We start from the raw sequence: 20,081 nt of genomic DNA, 5'->3' as shown, positions 1-20,081 counted from the left end.
TTTCTCTATGTTACTTGATATGATATGAGAGGATATTGCAAGTCCTTGTCTTTTATTGTCTGTATTTTCGATTTCTTCATCTTAGGCGTGTGAATGTATGATCTTTCACATTTTATTTTTGTTTAGTGTGGGATGAGTAGTGCATACTGAAAATAGGATCCTCTTTGTTTCCCTGCACATATTTTGAAAATTCCTCTTCATGAAAACAGCTTTTGCGATGGAAAACTCGTGTCCATGCATGCATGGATGTATTTTCTAGAGGTTGTGTCCATGCATGAATGGATGTATTTTCTAGAGGTTGTGTCCATGCATGCATGGATGTATTTTCCTGAGGTTGTGTCCATGCATGCATGGATGTATTTTTCTAAAGTTTCGTCCATGCATGCATAGAAGTATGTTTCTAAAAGTGTGTTCATGCATGCATAGAAGTATGTTTCTAAAGTTGCATCCATGCATTGAGTCAAAAATTTAAAACATCGATTTAAAGATAAAAGAGGTTAATTATCATGCAAGAAGCAATTTTGCAAGTTTTTTAAAAGTCTTAAATACTAGGCAGCTATTGGATAAAGCATGCACACTGAATGTTTGTTTTGAGTTATCAATTTGTGAATTATTTATATGCTTTGCATGTCATGATGTTTTACGTTTAAATTATGGAAAAATTCAATGTTCTTTGAAATACTTTCCCGGTGAATAACCAATGTTTTGCCGGTCAAAACTGCTACTTTTATGGGTGGGATCCGTGTGTGGATGAGCAACTTGATATAAGGTTTGCGATGGGGGAGCATGCTATTGTGTATTATATTTTTCATACGCGTCGCAAAAAGCAATTTAGGTATTTGTTAATTTTTGCCATGTAGTTTGTCCAAGATATTACTGCTTTTGTGAACTGTGACTCTGAAGGTGACTACCGCTAAGGTTGTCGAAACGTCAGTCAACATCAACAACAATAGTCCTTCTCAGGACTCTACTAACCTGGACGATCTACGTTCACAAACATGTAACGATACTCTTTGTGCTGTCTACAGGAGCCTCGTTATCGTTAATAAGGCTTCTTCTAAATTATTCTTCACTAAGGAAGATATATGTCAAAGAAACAATGTTTTTCCCAGTGGACAGTGTTAAAATATCTTTTCGTTTTCAACTAATAATGAGTAAACTAATACGTTTTAAATAATTGAACTAAATAATGTATGTATTAATGTATTTATTAGTATGATACATTTAGTACATAAATATTATATATGTTATATGAACGTTTTACGAACGTTCGTTGGGACGTTTAGGAACGTTGAGCGGAGTCGACAAATAAACGTTCGGATAACGTTTAATTACAACGTTCGCAGAACATAAGTACAACGTTCCCAAAACGTTATGAGAACGTTCTTGTGCTAGCTCTGAACTGAAAATTTACCTTCATGAGCGTCATTAGTTATTTATACATGTAGTTGTGCAGAAAATGGCAAAACTGCATCAACTGAAGAAGTTATAGCATTTGAAAGCTGTTTGACGTTTTTACTTGATATCTATTATATTTTGTTGAGTGAAAGTCAAAAACATTTTCCAGACCGTGTACATCTTGGCGCAATCTACCCATTTATAAAATATTTTCTCTACATCACTGATTTTCTCTATTTTACCTCTATCCGAGCCTAGAGCGCGAGTTAACTGTATATAACTGTAACTATTATCAATGTGATGGTCGCCATTGAATTAATTTTTCCTAATAAATGTCCTTTTTGCTCTAGGCTCAACTAATCCAGTGAAGAGCTTGAGTTGGGGTGTGGTTATCGTTAGGATAAGAGAGTTTAGTGTATGCTAGTTTTCTAGGTTTACGTTTCATGTTATTCTGCAGTTTAATACTCCTAGCAGAGGGAATGTGCGAGAAGAAATTGTCATTTGTTGCCTTAGCTGCTTTTGGAAGAGCAAATTGCACAATGTTAATTTTAATTTTTATTTAAAAATATTTGCGGTACTTCATTTAAACCGAATAAAGTAAAGACGCCCGCCATATTTTTAAAAACTACAATGTCATTTATGTACATCGTGACTATTTTCTTCAGGATGTTCACTTGTTTGTCTTGTAAAATAGAATGAAGCGTAAAGGAAGAAGAATACGAAATGTTGTTACGAAACTTACAACAAGAAAAGTGAGTAATGGAAATTTTTTATCGACATTGTTGCTAAACACCTATTTTTATCATGAACAAACTGAGTATGTGAATTGTGAATTGAGCGTGAATTATGAATTAAAATATGTATTATATAACGGAATATTTATTTGATGATTCCTTTGCTACTGATAGCTATAAGGATATCAAATCATTATGTATAACTAAGAGCAAAATATGTCTTCGTCGTAGAAAGGTCAAAGAAGTAAATGAAGACTGCTTTTTCACTCTGACTATTTTTTTCTTTTCCTCATTGCTCACTCTTCATTTTTATATGATGACATGAGCATGGGAAATTAGATTTAAAGTTTTTATGTGTATGAATTTACGGAAAAAGCGTTATATTTATGACAACAATGGCAAAACAGCAGCAATAAAGTAGTGACTGTAGACTGTAGTAGTGGTACAGATAACAGTAATGATTAATGTGGTGATAAAATAAACATTAATATTAACATAAACATCAATAATAGAGATGATGAGATTGATCACACACAACTAGTGCGATCTTAATTAGCTTTGGCTTTTTCCTTTTGTAAAATAAAATGTTTTCTTTTAAAAGCAGATGTCTGTATGCCATCTCAAGATATCTAATTTACACGGATCTTTAAAGTAACTTTATAATGTAATTGAGGAACCCCAAAAATTGGCATCGTGGTACAAAAATTTTTTGACACCTGATATAGCCATCAATTCTCATTGTCTTTGATGCTTACAATTTTGTTGCATTGCGCCACACAATCAAAAATTGTTCAGCTTTTCTTGCCTGATGCACCCCAATGACAACCGGATAAATGTGTTGCATTTTTTGTTTTATCTAGACCCTTATGTCCACTAATTTACTTCTTGACATTCTAAACTTTTCTCAAATCTCCTTATAATTAATAAAGATCACACTTCAGTCCATACTTACTTCATAACCTCAAGTGTTCAAGCTGACTGTGTTCAATTGTTCAATTTGCACATTGTTTTGGCTAAAATATAAAAAATTGCACATCATGTTTTCAAACAGTATACAAAAAAGAGAAATGTTATGTTCATTCATTATTAGCATGCGAAGAACAGTATGCAATCGATGTGATGTATTATAATACTATTAAAAATTTCAAACATCATTATAAAATAAAAACAATAAAATGCATGCGGTGATTGGTCTAGATCTGTGTTTGCATCAGCCTGTTCAAAACACATCTGAGCTAAACCAATCAAATCAATCAAAACAATCAAATAATCAAAGAGAATTTGCAAATCGATCATGAATACATTTTAGAGGAAGAATTAAAATGTTTGTCTTTTTTGCATTATTCTTATTTTATAAAAGAAATAAAAGATGTTTTTTGTGTTTGCACTGGCTTATGCAAATCTCGGAGACATTTGTGAGAACACTCGAGCAGGTGCAACCCTCGACCTTCCATTTCCGGCTTGCACTGATCTGCTCTCAAGTTCTCCCAAAGGTCTCCTCAGTTAGTATAAGCCCGTGCAAACACAATAAACATCTTTTATTTCTTAAATAAAACATAAAAACATTGTTGACAGTTTCCACGTTAGTCATAGTGCACTACAAGGCACAAAGAATGCAAATTTTAAAAATATTAGTTTATTGCTACATCATATTCAACTTAATGTAGTATTTGTTTTAATGCAACTATAAGTGGTTGCATTTAAAAGCTTATAATAATTTGATGAACATTTTGAGAGTGAATTCTTAAAAAAATTGCACTTTTTTTCTCAACTAATTCATTCAAATCAATGATTTTTTCCATATTCCTTTTGTGCAAGAAGTCATTGAAATGAATATCATGATAGTAAAATTTGGGAATAAACTTCATCAACTGAGTTTATAAAACCTCCATATCAGTTTTCAAACGAGTTCGCCTTATTCTAATAGAAGACTGCCTTGTTTCTTTCATGGTTCAATAAATGAAGGTTGCACAAGTCAGAACAGGATAGATTTTGGTGATTTTGGCTAACACATTGATTTCCTTTCCCCAAATTTATATGTACATACTTTACTTTTCATGATAATTGCTACCAGTTAAATTTTGAAGTACATACGAATTGATTCCCCAAGCTAATGTGACCAATTTTTATGGGGATCAGTAGTGAAACTGGATTTTGTAGAGAGGGGAGGAAAGGTGTAAATTTTACAATTTCAATATCATGTGTTTAAATAATTGTGATTTATGGAAACATCTCATTTTAACAAAGATCCCCCAATGTGTTGAAAATTTGGAAAGAATTGGAAAAGCATACATAACATAAGCAGCTGTAGTTAGAAAGACACACGGCTTTTTTTCGTCCGTTGTAGTTTTGTTGCTGTATTAAACATTACGTTTTTACACTTCTCAACTCGTTATTTGCAGATCTTTGGGAATGACCATATAAATGCTGTTTTTCCTCGTTCGCACCTGGAAATAATTCCTAAATTTTCTCCTGTCCGCATTCGACTACGTGACATCGAAGACAATGATGTATTTGGTATTGGGTATGAAATTTTACGAATATTTAATGACCAGGGCATATTATGTTATTTTCACTACAAAATCGAATAACACATTGATAGTATGTAACTTGCATCTTTCAGGTATAGTTGATTTTTCGTATATCTGACATTTGCAGTGGACATGTTTTGCTTGGTTTTACCAATTGTGGAGAGTATGTCATATCCTACTTGCAAGATAGGGATAGTCATTCGCTTCCTTTTTACAAGTACACATTGCATTGGTGGAAGTTTGACCTGAGAAGACCTTTGCGAGAAGTATTAATGATATTTTTTTCAGTGAAAATTCTGCTACGCAAAAGGAGAGGTTATAAAATCTTATGTTGATCGTTCTATAGGTGTGTAGTGTGTCTTTATTCGAGGAGCGAAGCATCATGGGAGAACTTAAATTGCTTGTTTGCCAGACATTTAATGACGATAGAATTGTCGTACATGGTTGTGCGTACGTATATAAATGTCTTGTATTCATATCAAGTGTTTTCCTTCTCAAGTTCTGCAACTTTGACAACATTACATCACGGGTTCACGACTGCCTATCTTCCTAAGGCACAACTTTGACAACATTACATCACGGGTTCACGACTGCCTGTTTTCTTAAGGCACAACTTTGACAACATTACATCACGGGTTCACGACTGCCAATCTTCTTAAGGCACAACTTTGACAACATTGCATCACGGGCTCACGACTGCCTGTTTTCTTAAGGCTCAACTTTGACAACATTACATCACGGGTTCACGATTGCCAGCTTCCTAAGGCGCAACTTTGACAACATTACATCACGGGCTCACGACTGCCAGTCTTCTTAAGGCGCAACTTTGACAACATTACATCACGGGCTCACGACTGCCAGTCTTCCTAAGGCACAACTTTGACAACATTACATCACGGGTTCACGACTGCCAATCTTCTTAAGGCACAACTTTGACAACATTGCATCACGGGCTCACGACTGCCAGTCTTCTTAAGGCACGACTTTGACAACATTGCATCACGGGTCACGACAGTCTTCTTAAGGCACGACTTTGACAACATTACATCACGGGCTCACGACTGCCAGTCTTCCTAAGGCACAATTTTAACAACATTACATCACGGGCTCACGACTGCCAGTCTTCCTAAGGCACAACTTTGACAACATTACATCACGGGTTCACGACTGCCAATCTTCTTAAGACACAACTTTGACAACATTGCATCACGGGCTCACGACTGCCAGTCTTCTTAAGGCACGACTTTGACAACATTGCATCACGGGCTCACGAATGCCTGTTTTCTTAAGGCGCAACTTTGACAACATTGCATCACGGGCTCACGACTGCCAGTCTTCTTAAGGCACAATACCTAACCAATGTTGAATAAAAAAACAGTTCCAAATTTTGTGGTCAATACCGCGTATAGTCGCAAAGTAATTTACATAGGGCGAAGAATTGATAGTTTGTATTTTCTATTTCAGACCCCAACGTGGAGACGAGCAAACTCGTCAATGCTTTGTGACAATATGCACCTCGCCCCCGAGGACCAACGAATTACCATCGGAAAACACTTGGGCTGTGCATATGATGTACACTCTATTGTCGCCATTTCCAAAGCTTGTACCGCAAGTACATTTGAAATTAAAACACACTGTTATCATTAACTCAGTTGATTCCGTACATGCCATAACAATTGTGCCTTGTGCTCAGCATGCAAGCGAAAAAACACGAAGCGTTTCGTCACACACACGTGGGGATGATTTGAACAGCGTGAATACGCGTGGTAACGGTCGTCCGTCATCATCACAAAAGTCATATAAGTATTCGCCCTGTACAAATAATCGCGATATTAACAACTCAATTGAAGAAACGAGACGTTGTGATCAACCCAACGACGCGTCGTGCATTATTCAAAAAGATGGGAAAAAGAGAGAGGTATCTTCAATGTTATCACAAGTTGAGCTTTTTGCAAATTTAACAACTCAAAAAAATAATTGTATGAAGTCGAATAATTGTGACAGTGACAGCATATCAAGTTACGACGGCAATGAGAATCCAAACACACTTTGGGGTGTTGGTTTTAACCCCACCACCCACGACAATAGTCAGGACGCTCAACATACAAGCTACAGTTACGATTCCTGCAAATTTTCATCGTTTAATTATAAAACATTCTGTAACAGTCCTGAAACAGAAATGACCGAGGGTAACTTGAGCAGTCCCATTATAGAAAGTTCGTCAAGTGTGGATATTCAAGTGGAGACCGTCGAAAATGATCCTTACGATCTTACGGAATGTTTACACGGTAAAAAAGAGTCGATGAAAGCTCACACTACACCACGTATTCACACAAGAATTGCGTCGTTTGAAGTAGAGCCTTACATACACGAAGTAGTGAAGTCATCGTTCAACTTTGATGATCGATATTGGGTGATTAAGAATTACAACACACAAGTGGTTGATATATGTGAGAGCACAAATTGTGTCGTCATCCATATTACAGTTATATTGTTCGTTCATGAAATGGGCGGAAGACATAATGGTGCGGGATCGCCATTAAGCTTGACGCACAGCCATTACAAAGCAAAGTTCGAATAAGGTTAACAGCAGTAAAGTGATTTGTGTTCAGCATCTTTTTTTTCGCAAAAACAGCAGCAAATACGTTATTTTCCTTATGGGTGCAGACGATCTGGGTATAAATGCTCTGATGGTTTATTTAATTGGTTGAGCTCAGCACAAGTTGCAAATACTCTTGATTTAATTATTTAATTGGTTGAGCTCAGATCTCTTTTTCACAAGTTGCAAGTACTCTTTGATCGATTTATTTATTTAATTGGTTGAGCTCATATCTCTTTCTTAAGCTAATGCAAACACAACTATAGACCAATCATCGCACGCGTTTTATTGTGTTTATATTATACTTTATAATAATAATTACTGAATATTTGACTGAATAGCAATAAAATTCTCACCATTAAAATTACATGCAGTATAGTCTTTGAATGTTGATTCTGTCTTTTCTCTACTGAATAGCTATAACTTTACAATTGGTGGAAATATATTTTATTATACATAATAAAATCATTTTTTAGAGACACGTGCACTTTTTCAATTCTCCTCACTTGGAGCATCGCATCTGGAGAGGTTCACACCTTGGACACTTCACCATTCGCAAAAACCGTAGCAATATCTGACAAGCAATTGGTACAGTATGGTTACAAGATGTTTGATGTCTTGCATAGAAAATATTCCGTTCGTTTGGGCTTCCCTGTGAGGGTGTTCTCTAATTCCAACATTTTGCAAGGCTGGAGCTTGGAAGCTTTAAACCATCCTTTTCAACCAATATCGATTGTATTATAAGCAAATCTGATTTTGCTTATGCTGCGGCGAAGTTTGAACGTTTTAATTGCTTTGATAATTGAATAATTACATTGGGTGTTCAGTCTGCCGCGTACATATAGTTATGGTGTTCCACTACAGCAGTTTGCATGTGAATATTTAAACAATCAATTTTTCGCTATTGGACGTTCCTCAGAATTTTAGCTTGTGTGGTGATGTAGACTAACGTTTACTCTACTCCGGAGCGAAAAAGTGACGGCAGGATTTGACTGCGTCTAATTCGTTATTTCGCTACAGTTTTGTAAGTGTTTACTAATGCCTTCTTTTGTCAAAATTCGTCAATTGTTTGTGAAAGAATGATGACATTTCTCGTTTAAACATTGCTAGATGTTTATATCTTTAGCCATAAGCCATGAAAACATTGATTTATAAAAATTACAACGGAATTTATCATTTAAAGCTTTCCAAAACATAAAATATTCACCTTTTTCATTTATGTGCCACAACGCAGGTCGAATAGAAGAGAACTGGTACCTAAGGTGTTTACACAACGCTGCGTAGCGCTCCGTTTTCGTTCGACCACGTTTAGAAAGTGTGGTCGTTTCGCTACGGATAAAGGTGACGTTTTCAAACAATTCCTCTCCGGTGCTGTAAAAACGTAATCCGGTTCTGTTGCTTTTTTGTTCCGTTTTCAGATCGATCTTGTGTAGTGTAAACATAATCTTAGTTTACAATTATCTGTTGGAAAGTTGAAAGATTGTGTGGACTTCTGTGTTGTGGTTTTTCCGACTTATACGCATATGAATTGCATTTGCTGATTTTTGGGCTTTTGAAATTTGGATCCACTTGTCGTAATGCTATGTCAACAGTAACGCGAAATGTCTCGAGCATCGCAAAAACTATTTGCGCACGAAATGTGGTATTTTGGCTATAAATAGTGTTGATATTCGTCGTGTTAATAATTCGTCTTGTCTTGATGATTTTATAAAAATGCGAACTAAACACGTTTCGCCATATTGATTCTTTCGTCTTTCATCTATTATGTTTGCACGCACAATGGTAACAATGAATTCACAAAGTGATGTGGTGAAATGGGAGCGTTTCTACTCTTTGATCTTGTTACTCTCGTATACACTTTACTAGGCAACATTTATAACTGATAGAATTAGTTGAAGTTTTTGGTTTTTTGCTGCCGTAAAACTGCACCATAAAGACATCCACAGTAAATGCAACTTTTGGAACAGCAGTTTAATAGATCTTTTTATTAGAATTGTTAGTTTAGTTCATGTTTCAGTAATGGAGATAATGATTTTTTGTTCAAAATTGATAAAATTTTTTGGAATAAATCAAATTTGGTCATGTATGTAATGACATTCAATAAGACATGATTCATGTTTTAATTTGCATGAACATCATTGTTTTGTCACGAATAAATAGCTATAAGAAACAACCGTTTCTCTCTTCTCTCCTCTCCTCTCTCCTCGTCTCTCCTCTCCCTCCTCTCCTCTCCACCCCTAACCTCTTGCAAATATTTATATGTGGCACCACATTTAGAAAATCGAAAGATATTGTATGTTAAAAAAAACTGAATGAAAGAAGGAAAGAAAGATGGTATGAAAATGAATAAGAAAAAAACCAAGATCATGTGCAATGACATCGCAAGGAGGAAGCAAAGAAAAGGGATCACAGTTGACGGAGAGAAGTTGGAGGAGGTGGAGGAGTACAAATACCTTGGAAAAATGTTAACACCAAGAAATGAAATCAGTGTTGAAGTCAATCAAAGAATCGATGTCGGATGGAGAAGATTCAGACAATACAGTCACTTTCTAAAGGAAGAACATCCCAAACAGTTTGAAGAGGAAAATAATGGACACTGTCATTTCCATCTATGACATACGGACAGAAACATGGGCGCTTACAAAACACCAATCAAAGGAAGCTGGCAGTCACACAAAGGAGCATGGAAGGGCATACTAAATATCAGGCTAAAAGACAAGATCAGGAATGAAGTAATCAGAGAAGAACAGAATGAAAGATGGTCAAAATCAAACAAAAGAAATGAAGGCAGATGGGCAGGAATGGAAAGGAGAACAGGGTATTCGTTGTAACAGAATGGTACAGAAAACTGCACCAGAGGAAGAGGAAAGCCAAAGAAGATGGAGACGAGATCGAAGAGGAAACTGGAAAGACCTGGATGAGGAGAGCTAAAGACCGAATCGAGTGGAAGAAGTTGTGGAAGCCATCTGCCAGCAGTGGCGTGAACGGCTGATGATGATGATGATGATGATGATGATGATTGTATGTTGCTGTCTTCGCGTGCAATCGTGAAAAAAACCCAATGGTTAACATAATTTCGTTCATCTTTTTGAAATAGTCTTCTTTATTAATGATAACTACACCGTTACGTAACTCTGTAAGTCTTGTATGATGATGTTAGTTATGCTACTATCACTTCTAAAACTTAACATAAATCAACTGATTGTGCTCATGCGCTCACAGTTAAATGCACTGATCTGATAATAGACTGGATATAGCTTCTACAGGTAGCAAAAGTGAAGCCTAATTATATGCCTTACTTGTATTAAAATTCGAGTCGTACTCATTTTCGCTCAGCTTTAAATTCGCGCGATTTAATTTCGCGCTCTTTGTTGACAATTATTCGCGCAGCTTTAAATTCGCGCAAGTAATTTTATGTGCTCGTTCTTTTTGGTTTGTTCAAAAGAACTATTAATAATTAACGCATTTATATTGAGCTTTCTTTATTAAGAAATACCTCAATATTCATCAAAAAGCGATTGGGTGGCCACAAAATGGCTTCAAAATAAAGCGAGTTCACTATCCCAACAAGAACTAAAAATGTAATAAATGATATTGCCTAACAATATACTTTATAAGTCAAACAAAAGTTTAGCTACAGTTCAAATGGATCCTCTTTTCGTTGTGGTTCCTCCAATGCAGCGCTCACACCTGATCGTTGCCAACCTTTGACGACAATGTCCTTGTTCGATTGCATGTAATCATAGAACTGCACTATTCATTTTGCGTGAAGTGGTTTGAGCACGCTAATTCTCAAATCAACAGAAACTTTATCAGGTTGAATACCTTTCTCTATTTGGGCTTGGACTTGCTCTGAGTACCATGTTTGCGCCTGGTTTCGAAGGAAAACTTTGCAAGAGCGATTGACCGTTAAATCTAAGGGCTGCAGGTATGATGTCATATTATTGGGAACAGGTATTATCTTCCCATTATTGTCGGAAATGATCTTCTTTACGGCATCCGTCCAATGTGCTTTAAAAACATCGGCGATCAAAACCCATTGTTTTGTTGCGCGAAAACCAAGCTCTTCTCTAATTTGCTTAACATAGGGGATAAGAATGCGATTGACTAATTCAGTTGCTTTCGTTTCATTTGACCAATGATTTTCCGTGTGGGTAACGTGGAATTCTTTTCGAAATCTGAATTTAGGGTGACACCGGTCTGTTTTCCCCTGGTAGATTAGTTGAATTGGCAGAAACTTTCCCGACGCGGTGACTGAGAATGTTCCAGTAATTTGGCGATAATCGGCGCTATCACTGATCGGCACAAACTTCTCGTTAGTTTTGTCCATTGTATACTTGCTGATGAGGACAAACGGGAGAGGGGTCTGGTCAATGTTTATAATGAGATCGTCGGGAACGTCATAAGCGGTAACCACTTCCTTAATAGAACGATGAAACGTGAAGCGTTTTAATACGGGTTGTTTTGCAGCCAGGTGATACGGGTTGTTTTGCAGTTGTTGCTCTACGTTTACTGAAACCCAATCTTCTGAAAATTGACTGGCACCATGTATAGTGGAATTCTAGGGTTCCTCCGTTTTCTTTCAACAAAGACCGATCATTAGCCAGTACTATCCCCTTCGCTATGGAAATAGCAATGTTGTAATTGACAACACAACCGGCCGTTCTCATGCTCTTGATCATGGCGATAACTTTCTCATAGATGTTCTCAGGTAACAAAGTTTTTGCTCCACGATGTTTTCTAGGCAATTGTTCGAGTTCAGTGCGCTCTTTTCGTTCCTTTTTGTACGATTTGACAAGTCCACGAACAGTTGACTCTGGTACGGAATACTTTCTTGCCGCCGGTCTTATTCCATGCACAATTCCCCATTTTGCAATTTCTGCTCGTTGAAAAGCATCATATGCTCCATATTTGCCCCTCCTTTTCTTTGGTTCTGGAGCGTCAAGAAATAATTGCTGTTTTACTGCATTTTCTTCGGCAGCATTTAATTTGCTGTCAGACGACGCGACCGAAATATCGTCTTGGGAAACCTTTTTGAAATATTTTAACAGAGCCATGTGCATTGATTTCCTGCACAATGTTTTCTATTGGCAATACTTGAACGGTAGAATATGTGTTGCGGAAACGTTTGACGTATTCGGCAATTAGTTAATAAGGAAGTAAAATCAGTCAGTAAAATAATAATAGAACATCATATCTAACACCTAAAGAAACGTGACTCATCATTGGCTATTGTGTTGGAGAAATGGAAAGCATTTGCATCGTGTGCAATGATTTGACAAAATACACTTGTCTAAAATGCAAATCATTTGTTTGTAACCGAGGAATCAAGTGTTCAATCCCTGCATCTGAAAACTATCCTGGATGGAAAAGTGGTTCGAGTGTTGCTTTTGTGTGAAGCGTGCAACGCGAAAGAAAATTACGCATCTGATTGCTTGCTTCAAAAACCCACGACTCAGGAACGGATGATTCTAATTCAGTGAAACTGAGCCCCGAGGGGACATCGTTTTCTCTGGCTTGCGCATCACGAGGTTTTCATGAGTACAGAAAAATCTGGGCTCCAAGAATCAACCAGCAGTTAATAATAAAACCAGAATCAGGAAACCTATTCGACCCATATGCTGTTGGTCTGTTTACCAAAATCAGAGGCAAGATTGAACCATTGTCACTGGTCGGACATTTGCCTCGAGAGATTTCCCGATTTTGAAGTTCTTTTTTTGAATATGGGGCGAAGCATGTGTGTGTGACATCAAATTTCGTCGATCCCCATTACCACAAGGAGGCTTGGAGATTCCTATTACCTAACAGTCATGCAGAACAATGCAAGTTTTAGGATATACAGCAAAATGGAGGCATTCGTGACGGAATACTACGTAGAACCTGAATATCCCGACTGAAATTGTACAGGATGAAAATGAAGACATTTTTTTTTAATGTTACCTGGACAACTAAAACATATGTCAATATGTATATGCGTTAATAAAACAACTGATTTGCATAACCAACAATGAATGTCTCATATTACACTACAAAGCTTTTCGCGCGGATTATATTTCGCGCAGTACTAAATTCGCGCCTCAGCGCTGCGCGAATTCTAGTACTGCGCAATTTTAATACTAAGTAAGGTATGCAATTTCACTTCCAGTTACCACGGCGAGATACAAATTACTATAGAAATGTATGGCGGATAACGTTTACAAATGGATTTTCCAATATTTAAGACCTTTCGCGACTCCTTACTAACCTCAAGTATTAGTCATGGATAAAACAGGTTATGCAATCGATTTGACATCAAAATGATTCCGATAGCTGTAAAATATCGACGTTAGTGGTGATTTAAAAGTTGTACATGCGAGTGTATTTTGTCCCATCATTGCCAATGCAATAGTTCACTGCTTGCTTTCAATTTCTGAGAGCAGTTATGATCTAGTATACGTTTCAGTTCTTTAGAAATGAGGTGAGTTACTTTTTATCATTCTTTCTTTATGTTGAGAGATTGTTGACATTTTATTTTTGCTGTAACTTCATTTTCATGAGCAAAAGTACTACTGATGCTTAAACAAGACAAGTCTACTTAGTTTCTTTCGCACTTTATCTTTAGTTTCCATTTCTGTGGTTGTTTTTCCCAAATGGTATAGTCGCAACTTGCTGTAGCATTTAGATATGGTCTTAATTAATGAGTAAATATGATTTTCGTGAACAGTAGTATCCTGTATCCAACATGTGTGCATCGAGATCCTTGAATGTGGTCCTCTAATCTATACCATTTACTACAGACAAAGCAATAGCATCAGGAATTCCTTTCCCTTGCGGTAAATTTCCATCTGCCAACATTCTCTGAAAGCACCTCTCTGTTTCATTGCATATTACTATTACACTTGCTGTTGGCTTACAATTACTGTCTGTTTAAAATCAGGAAAGCAGATCATTTGTAGTTTCTTAACCGACTGCCATGACAAACAGGACAGTTTATTTTCTTTTTGCACCATCTGGGCAACATAGCCAATATGCGATATTGCGCTTTTTAAATTCAGATACAGTGGAAAGATTGGTGCACTATATAATCTTCATCCTCATCTCTGTTGTGATTTGTCCCTTGTAAATCATACAATCGCAGTTACTTTTTAATTTTGAATTTCAAATCCCAGTTGAAAGCAGTAACCGTGTATGAAAACAGTAGCCAGTTTATAATTCAGCGCCTTTTCCCACTGATTTATCTGATCTATTATCAGATCAGTGCCTTTTCACACTGGTCTCAAAATAATGTTCTTATACTCAGAAATAATATAAATTAAAATCTCATTTTTGCTCTAAATTTTATTTTCCTCTTCTAAGTGCTAAAGCAAGTTCAGAAGTTAGTATGATGTAATATTAATGCCTTAAATATTTTTCCAAAACATTAAAATTATTCTTAAGATATGAATGTAGTTAGGGATGGTATGAATATGAATTGCAGTTGACATTACAATCCTTTTCAGCAACAGTTTGATCATCAGTCTTGAGTCTTGTAGTAATAAGAAAGGCAAGAGCTTTATTCCACTTGTAAAATGTGACTTCAACAATCCAACAGTTGACCAATTTACAGCTGTAGACAATAAACTGTTGCTGAGAAGCAGTATTCATGGCTGTAAAGGAATTAGCACAAGACAGTGTGAAACTGATATACTGGATACAATTGGACACACTTATAATTATAAACCGTGGACACAGTCATATGTTGCTGTTGATAATTTAAATTAACTTAAGGGACAAACCAAAACCAAGATGATTATAAAGAGGGCCTGCAAATTCATACCTGGCTGGCTACATTACCTTGATGTTTCAAAAGCAGTATACTAAAGTGTCCATTTGTTAGATTTTAATGTCAATGAAAATCATACTTCTTTGAATAATTAAGCGCGAAGTGCGACTATACCATTTGAGAAAAACAACTACAGAAATGGAAACTAAAGATAAAGTGCAGAAAGAAACTAAATAGACTTGTCTTGTTTAAGCAGTAGTACTTTGCTCATGAAAAATGAAGTTACAGCAAAAATAAAATGTCAACAATCTCTCAACATAAAGAAAGAATGATAAAAAAAGTAACTCACCTCATTTCTAAAGAACTGAAACGTATACTAGATCATAACTGCCTCAGAAATTGGAAAGCGAGCAGTGAACTATCTTGCATTGGCAATGATGGGACAAAATACATTCTCGCATGTACAACTTTTAAATCACCACTAACGTCGATATTTTGCAGCTATCGGAATCATTTTGATGTCAAATCGATTCGCATAACTTGTTTTATCCATGACTAATACTTGAGGTTAGTAAGGAGTCGCGAAAGGTCTTAAATATTCGAAAATCCATGTTTGTAAACGTTATCCGCCATACATTTCTATAGTAATTTGTATCTCGCCGTGGTAACCGGAAGTGAATATTGCATATATAATTAGGCTTCACTTTTGCTACCTGTAGAAGCTATATCCAGTCTATTATCAGATCAGTGGTTAAATGTCGTTGAATGTGAATAAACGAAAGTCTTTCACAAACACTATTTGGGTTTTCGTACTTCTGAGGTCAGTATGAATTTGAACTTTTGAAATAACTTCTCCCTCCTACAAAGTATTTTTAAATATATCCTAAGCATTTTATAAAATAAACATGGTATACGTGTTTATTGTGTGAGTGTTATTATGTGTGTGCTTGCACACGTAGTCTTCTATAGTCAATAGGTCAAGCAAGTCAAGCTTCAATGATTAAAATGCACAGTGCGTTTATATGAAGAATACTTATGCACAAAAAGACCTTTATAAAAATTGACGTTCTGTTATAATTTCAATGCATATCAATATGTTAAGCCTGGTTCACACGAGTGAAATAAATAAAGATAAGCACATGCGTAGACAAAAGATAAAACAAAGATAATAAACGAAACATGTGACATAAGCATCGACATAAGCGCAAGCATAAGCTAAGAGAAGAACAAAAAGAAGATTTAAAGAAAATCCCAATGTCTTTGCCTTTATAAACCTCTAGAGCAATAGAAACAAAAGTCTCGACGTTCGTGTTTATTTTACTCGTGTGAACCAGGCTTTAATCTCACGGCTGCATTAAAGTGGTTCTATGACGAAAGCTTAACGTCAAAAAATCATCGAGTTTAGCATTAAATAGTTTAAGCACATATCAATTATTGCTTTCGTAAAATGTAAGCAAAAATAATAATATAACGAGGGAGTTATGAACATTTGAAATGTCTAATTTTCATGTCCGCCATTAAAATCGGCCATTTTGAATATTTTCAATCAGCAAAGGTCTGTGACGTCATAGCCTTAACACGGCAAGAAACGCACATTGGAAAATATACAAAGTAATACATAAATAGAGCAAAAAAATGTCAAATTTATCAAGATCTAGCTCGCTCTCTGAGTCTTCGATCGAGACAAACGCATCGATTTCTTCATCGGAATTTGTGACGGCAAATTCGAACGAATCTAATTCGGAAATTTTTGCCATTTGTCGATAATATTGAACCGCTTGCTTCGCCCGATGAAATTGCTGAGTACGAAGCTACAGTCGCAGAAGAACGGCGGGTTGAAGACATGCTGCAACATCGTTTTGATGCCCGTGTTGATGTTACTTCATGGTAAGATGTCATTCTTAGTGTGTTACTTTGATCTAAATCGTCTGCCGTTAGCTATGATAACTTTATGGAAACATACAATTTGGCCAATATTAAAGGTGTGAATGTGGCCATTGTTCGTTGGATCTTGTTGTCAACCCTCAAGAGTGCCGATGCTGCATGGAAATAGAGCAATGCCGTGGTAAAATGTATCAGTTCGAAATCGATGAAAAGAAATGCATTTTGGATCACCCTGGTTTTAACGAAGTTTGCCTGAACGAATTTGTTCTTCAAGAAGCTTCGTTAGGTTTAAAGACCAAAGGTCATCGCATGATACAGACACTTCATTTTGTAATTCCTTTAAAACCTTAGTATAAATGTATATTATATATTGAAAGTTTGCCTGGATGTATTATTGGTTCTCTCAAATTGTGAAAATTTATCATCTGCAATATGTGTAAGTATATAATAATTGCAACTTGTGCTAACCTGAACGCCGCTCTCTTGACGTTGTTGGTGTTTGTGATTTCTTCCAAATAGTAGGTACGGCACCAGGTTTGAGCCGTCTAGTCATACCACACAAATGGAATAAACGCTCAAAACAATCATCCGAGAAGTGATTCGAACAAATCATAAATCGAATTTCGCGCGAACTCGGATTAAAGTTTGCGCGCTTCGTCTGAACAAATTTAACCCAAATTCTTCTCAAAGACTCGTCGTGTGGGCTTTATGTAATGAAATGCCTGTAATTCTATATCAGACTTATTACTGCAATCTTGCACGACACAGCGTGTTGAAGGCGTGTTAAAAAATTGAGTTATACAACCTTTTAAATCTCTATTTGTATATTGTGTTATATTGTAAACAGCCGCGAGTTAAGACTATGACGTCACAACCTTCCTTCTTGAAAATTCAAATATGGCGCATTTTAATGGCGGCTCTTAAAGTTCAAGTTTTATCGCTACGTAACTCGAGCAGCATGAAATACATTGCGCTAAAATTTCGCCAGAAGAGATTTTTTTTACATACACTATTAATCTATGAAAAAAAAACGAGAGGCAAAATTTTCGTCATAGTACCACTTTAAGTATTGCCATTGCCTGTCTTTCTTACGTATCTTTGATACTTTGCACAAAAGCTGTTTCGCACCAATGCACCAGTGGAATAACACAATGGTAAGCCATTGATACTTCACGGTAAGTTTATTTCTAACGGTCTTCACTACACCCAGTATTCGTAATTCATCGTATAATACTTGTTCATTGATTCTTTAATTACTCTTGACGAATTTCACCCAAGAAAAGCAAAATTCGTGCTTCAGGCCTACAAGTAAGTATGTGAATATAGATTTGTCAGGCACAATTTGCACTGCAGTAAAAGCTTTGTTTTTATATTGTCTTCTATTGCGACCGAACATATATGATTAACGCTTAAAATCTGAAGTCATGCAAAACGGTGCATTAGCTCAACACTGCCAATGCTGAGGTAATAACCAAGCATTAAACGGTGCATTGACGGTGCATTAACACTGCCAATGCTGAGGTAATAACCAAGCTGATATTTGGAATAGTTTTAGAATGTCTCGTCAAGTTCTTATTTACCTGCATGCCAGACCAGAACACTGACTTTATTCCTGATTATAACATAACCTAGCCTGATTATTGTTTGAAGTCTTCTTGGCGAGGTATGATCTAGTGTTTTCAAACAAGTATACTGTACACAATGCCTTTCTGTAGCTAAACAGATAAAAAAATAATCCAAAAAGTGTTCGAAAATTCAAAACTCCAAAGCATTTGACTGATCTTTATAACTGTACAGTAGAGGAATGGTGTGCCAAGTACAAGAATGAGTTTGACTTCAAGATTGACTTCAAATTCGTTTTTGGTCAAACATTTGAATCCCCATTTAATGAATTTCGATTTATAGGGGATTTCAATCACATAGAAAAATGTCGACAATTACATACAAAGAAGCTCTTGAACTTCTCCAAGCGCGTTGGCGAATTGTGAACGTCGAGCAGCGATTGAAGTCCGACAGAAAGAACTTGGTGGATGAGATAATAACATGCATACATGAATATATTCCTTTCCAAAGTATTTCATTTCTCAGTAAATCAAGAGAGGAGAGAAATATAATGTTGACAAATGAACAAATCAAAGAAGCTTGCTTTGCTGGAGAAGGAGGTCTTTGTTATGTGATAGCCTGCTTTTGTTGGATGTTGTTCGGTGCACTTGGCTTCTCTGTACGACTGATCAGTTCAACTGTGACATTTACAACTTTCTTCAAAGATAATCATTCAGTCGTGTTAATTGATGGCTTGGAATATGAGAATGATATTCACTTAGTTGATTGTGGCTTAGGATTACCAACTTTCCGTGCAATATCGTTGAATTTCTCAGACGAGTCTCCCGTATTTAACGACGGATTTCTTGAGTACAAGTACATTCGGCATGATGGAAATCTGCGCATGCACGGAAAGGGTGATATATACAAACGGAACGGTCCACCAGTAGAAGGTCTTGATTTCATTATTGATCATTGGCGTCGGTTTTATTTCTTTGACCTTAATAGAAAGTATGAAAATGTACTCCAACCTGTTCAAGTTGCATGCAAAATAGTTGCTTCTGGCTGTACTCACTTCACCTCCACTCCAGTAGCGAATTGCTTTCCAAACAAACGCGCTGTCATGATGATGAAAAACATGTTGATGATGGAGAACGAAAAAGGCGAGCTAGTTACTACCATTTTAGCAAATGACGAAGAAATCGTACAGGCATATAATAAATATTTCCCATTCATCAATGAAGAAAAAATGAAACGTGCATTGGAGGAATGGCATAGAGTATCTGTTGACTCCAACTAAATTAATTTAAGGTCAGTTCATATATGAGCAAAAGTATACTGCAGTAGAGTAGGTGTGGTGTAATTTCAACGAAGGCAAAAACGACAATCAAGCCAGTCATTCATGGGCATCCGAACAGGACCGAACTCATTAACGGTGTGACGTCTTTTGCGATAAGAACTGAAAAGCTGCCATGAGCCGCTGGGTCGAGTAATAAAAGGTGAAACGAGTCATTAACTCAATGATTTAAACACGTTTCTTTAGATTATCGTATGCATATATCATTGGAAGTCTGAGACATAAGTAAAAGTATAACTGATCCATGACAAAGTAATACTTGCGTGTCTACAAATACACAAAATTGATCTCGAAA

At 36.4% G+C, this 20,081-nt stretch overlaps 2 protein-coding genes across 2 annotated transcripts; both read left to right on the top strand.

Annotated features, from left to right (window-relative positions):
- The first annotated feature begins 1,946 nt into the window (after positions 1-1,946).
- On the top strand, positions 1,947-7,244 carry LOC124438581. Its single transcript, XM_046988757.1, has 5 exons — positions 1,947-2,150; positions 4,535-4,656; positions 4,791-4,929; positions 5,010-5,113; positions 6,128-7,244. The coding sequence occupies exons 1-5, from the start codon at positions 2,094-2,096 to the stop codon at positions 7,242-7,244; spliced, it is 1,539 nt and encodes a 512-aa protein (XP_046844713.1). The 5' UTR covers positions 1,947-2,093.
- Positions 7,245-15,758: 8,514 nt separating this feature from the next.
- On the top strand, positions 15,759-20,081 carry LOC124436918. Its single transcript, XM_046986900.1, has 2 exons — positions 15,759-15,823; positions 18,793-20,081. Exons 1-2 carry the CDS (start codon positions 15,759-15,761, stop codon positions 19,727-19,729), a joined length of 1,002 nt encoding a protein of 333 aa, XP_046842856.1. The 3' UTR covers positions 19,730-20,081.

This window comes from Xenia sp. Carnegie-2017, unplaced genomic scaffold (assembly GCF_021976095.1).
Source record: "Xenia sp. Carnegie-2017 unplaced genomic scaffold, XeniaSp_v1 HiC_scaffold_1, whole genome shotgun sequence".
Classification (NCBI taxonomy): domain Eukaryota; kingdom Metazoa; phylum Cnidaria; class Anthozoa; order Malacalcyonacea; family Xeniidae; genus Xenia; species Xenia sp. Carnegie-2017.
Note: the sequence above shows the minus strand (reverse complement) of the source record. Positions and strands in the feature narration are given on the sequence as shown.

What these genes read in the sequence shown, in the direction of transcription:
- LOC124438581 (XM_046988757.1), top strand. Translation starts at nt 2,094, where the DNA reads ATGAAGCGTAAAGGAAGAAGAATACGAAATGTTGTTACGAAACTTACA. An exon ending in AATGATGTATTTGGTATTGG is followed by an intron (nt 4,657 to 4,790) that starts GTATGAAATTTT and finishes TGACATTTGCAG; the next exon opens with TGGACATGTTTTGCTTGGTT. An exon ending in TGAGAAGACCTTTGCGAGAA is followed by an intron (nt 4,930 to 5,009) that starts GTATTAATGATA and finishes ATCGTTCTATAG; the next exon opens with GTGTGTAGTGTGTCTTTATT.
- LOC124436918 (XM_046986900.1), top strand. Translation starts at nt 15,759, where the DNA reads ATGTCGTTGAATGTGAATAAACGAAAGTCTTTCACAAACACTATTTGG. An exon ending in TGGGTTTTCGTACTTCTGAG is followed by an intron (nt 15,824 to 18,792) that starts GTCAGTATGAAT and finishes TTCGATTTATAG; the next exon opens with GGGATTTCAATCACATAGAA.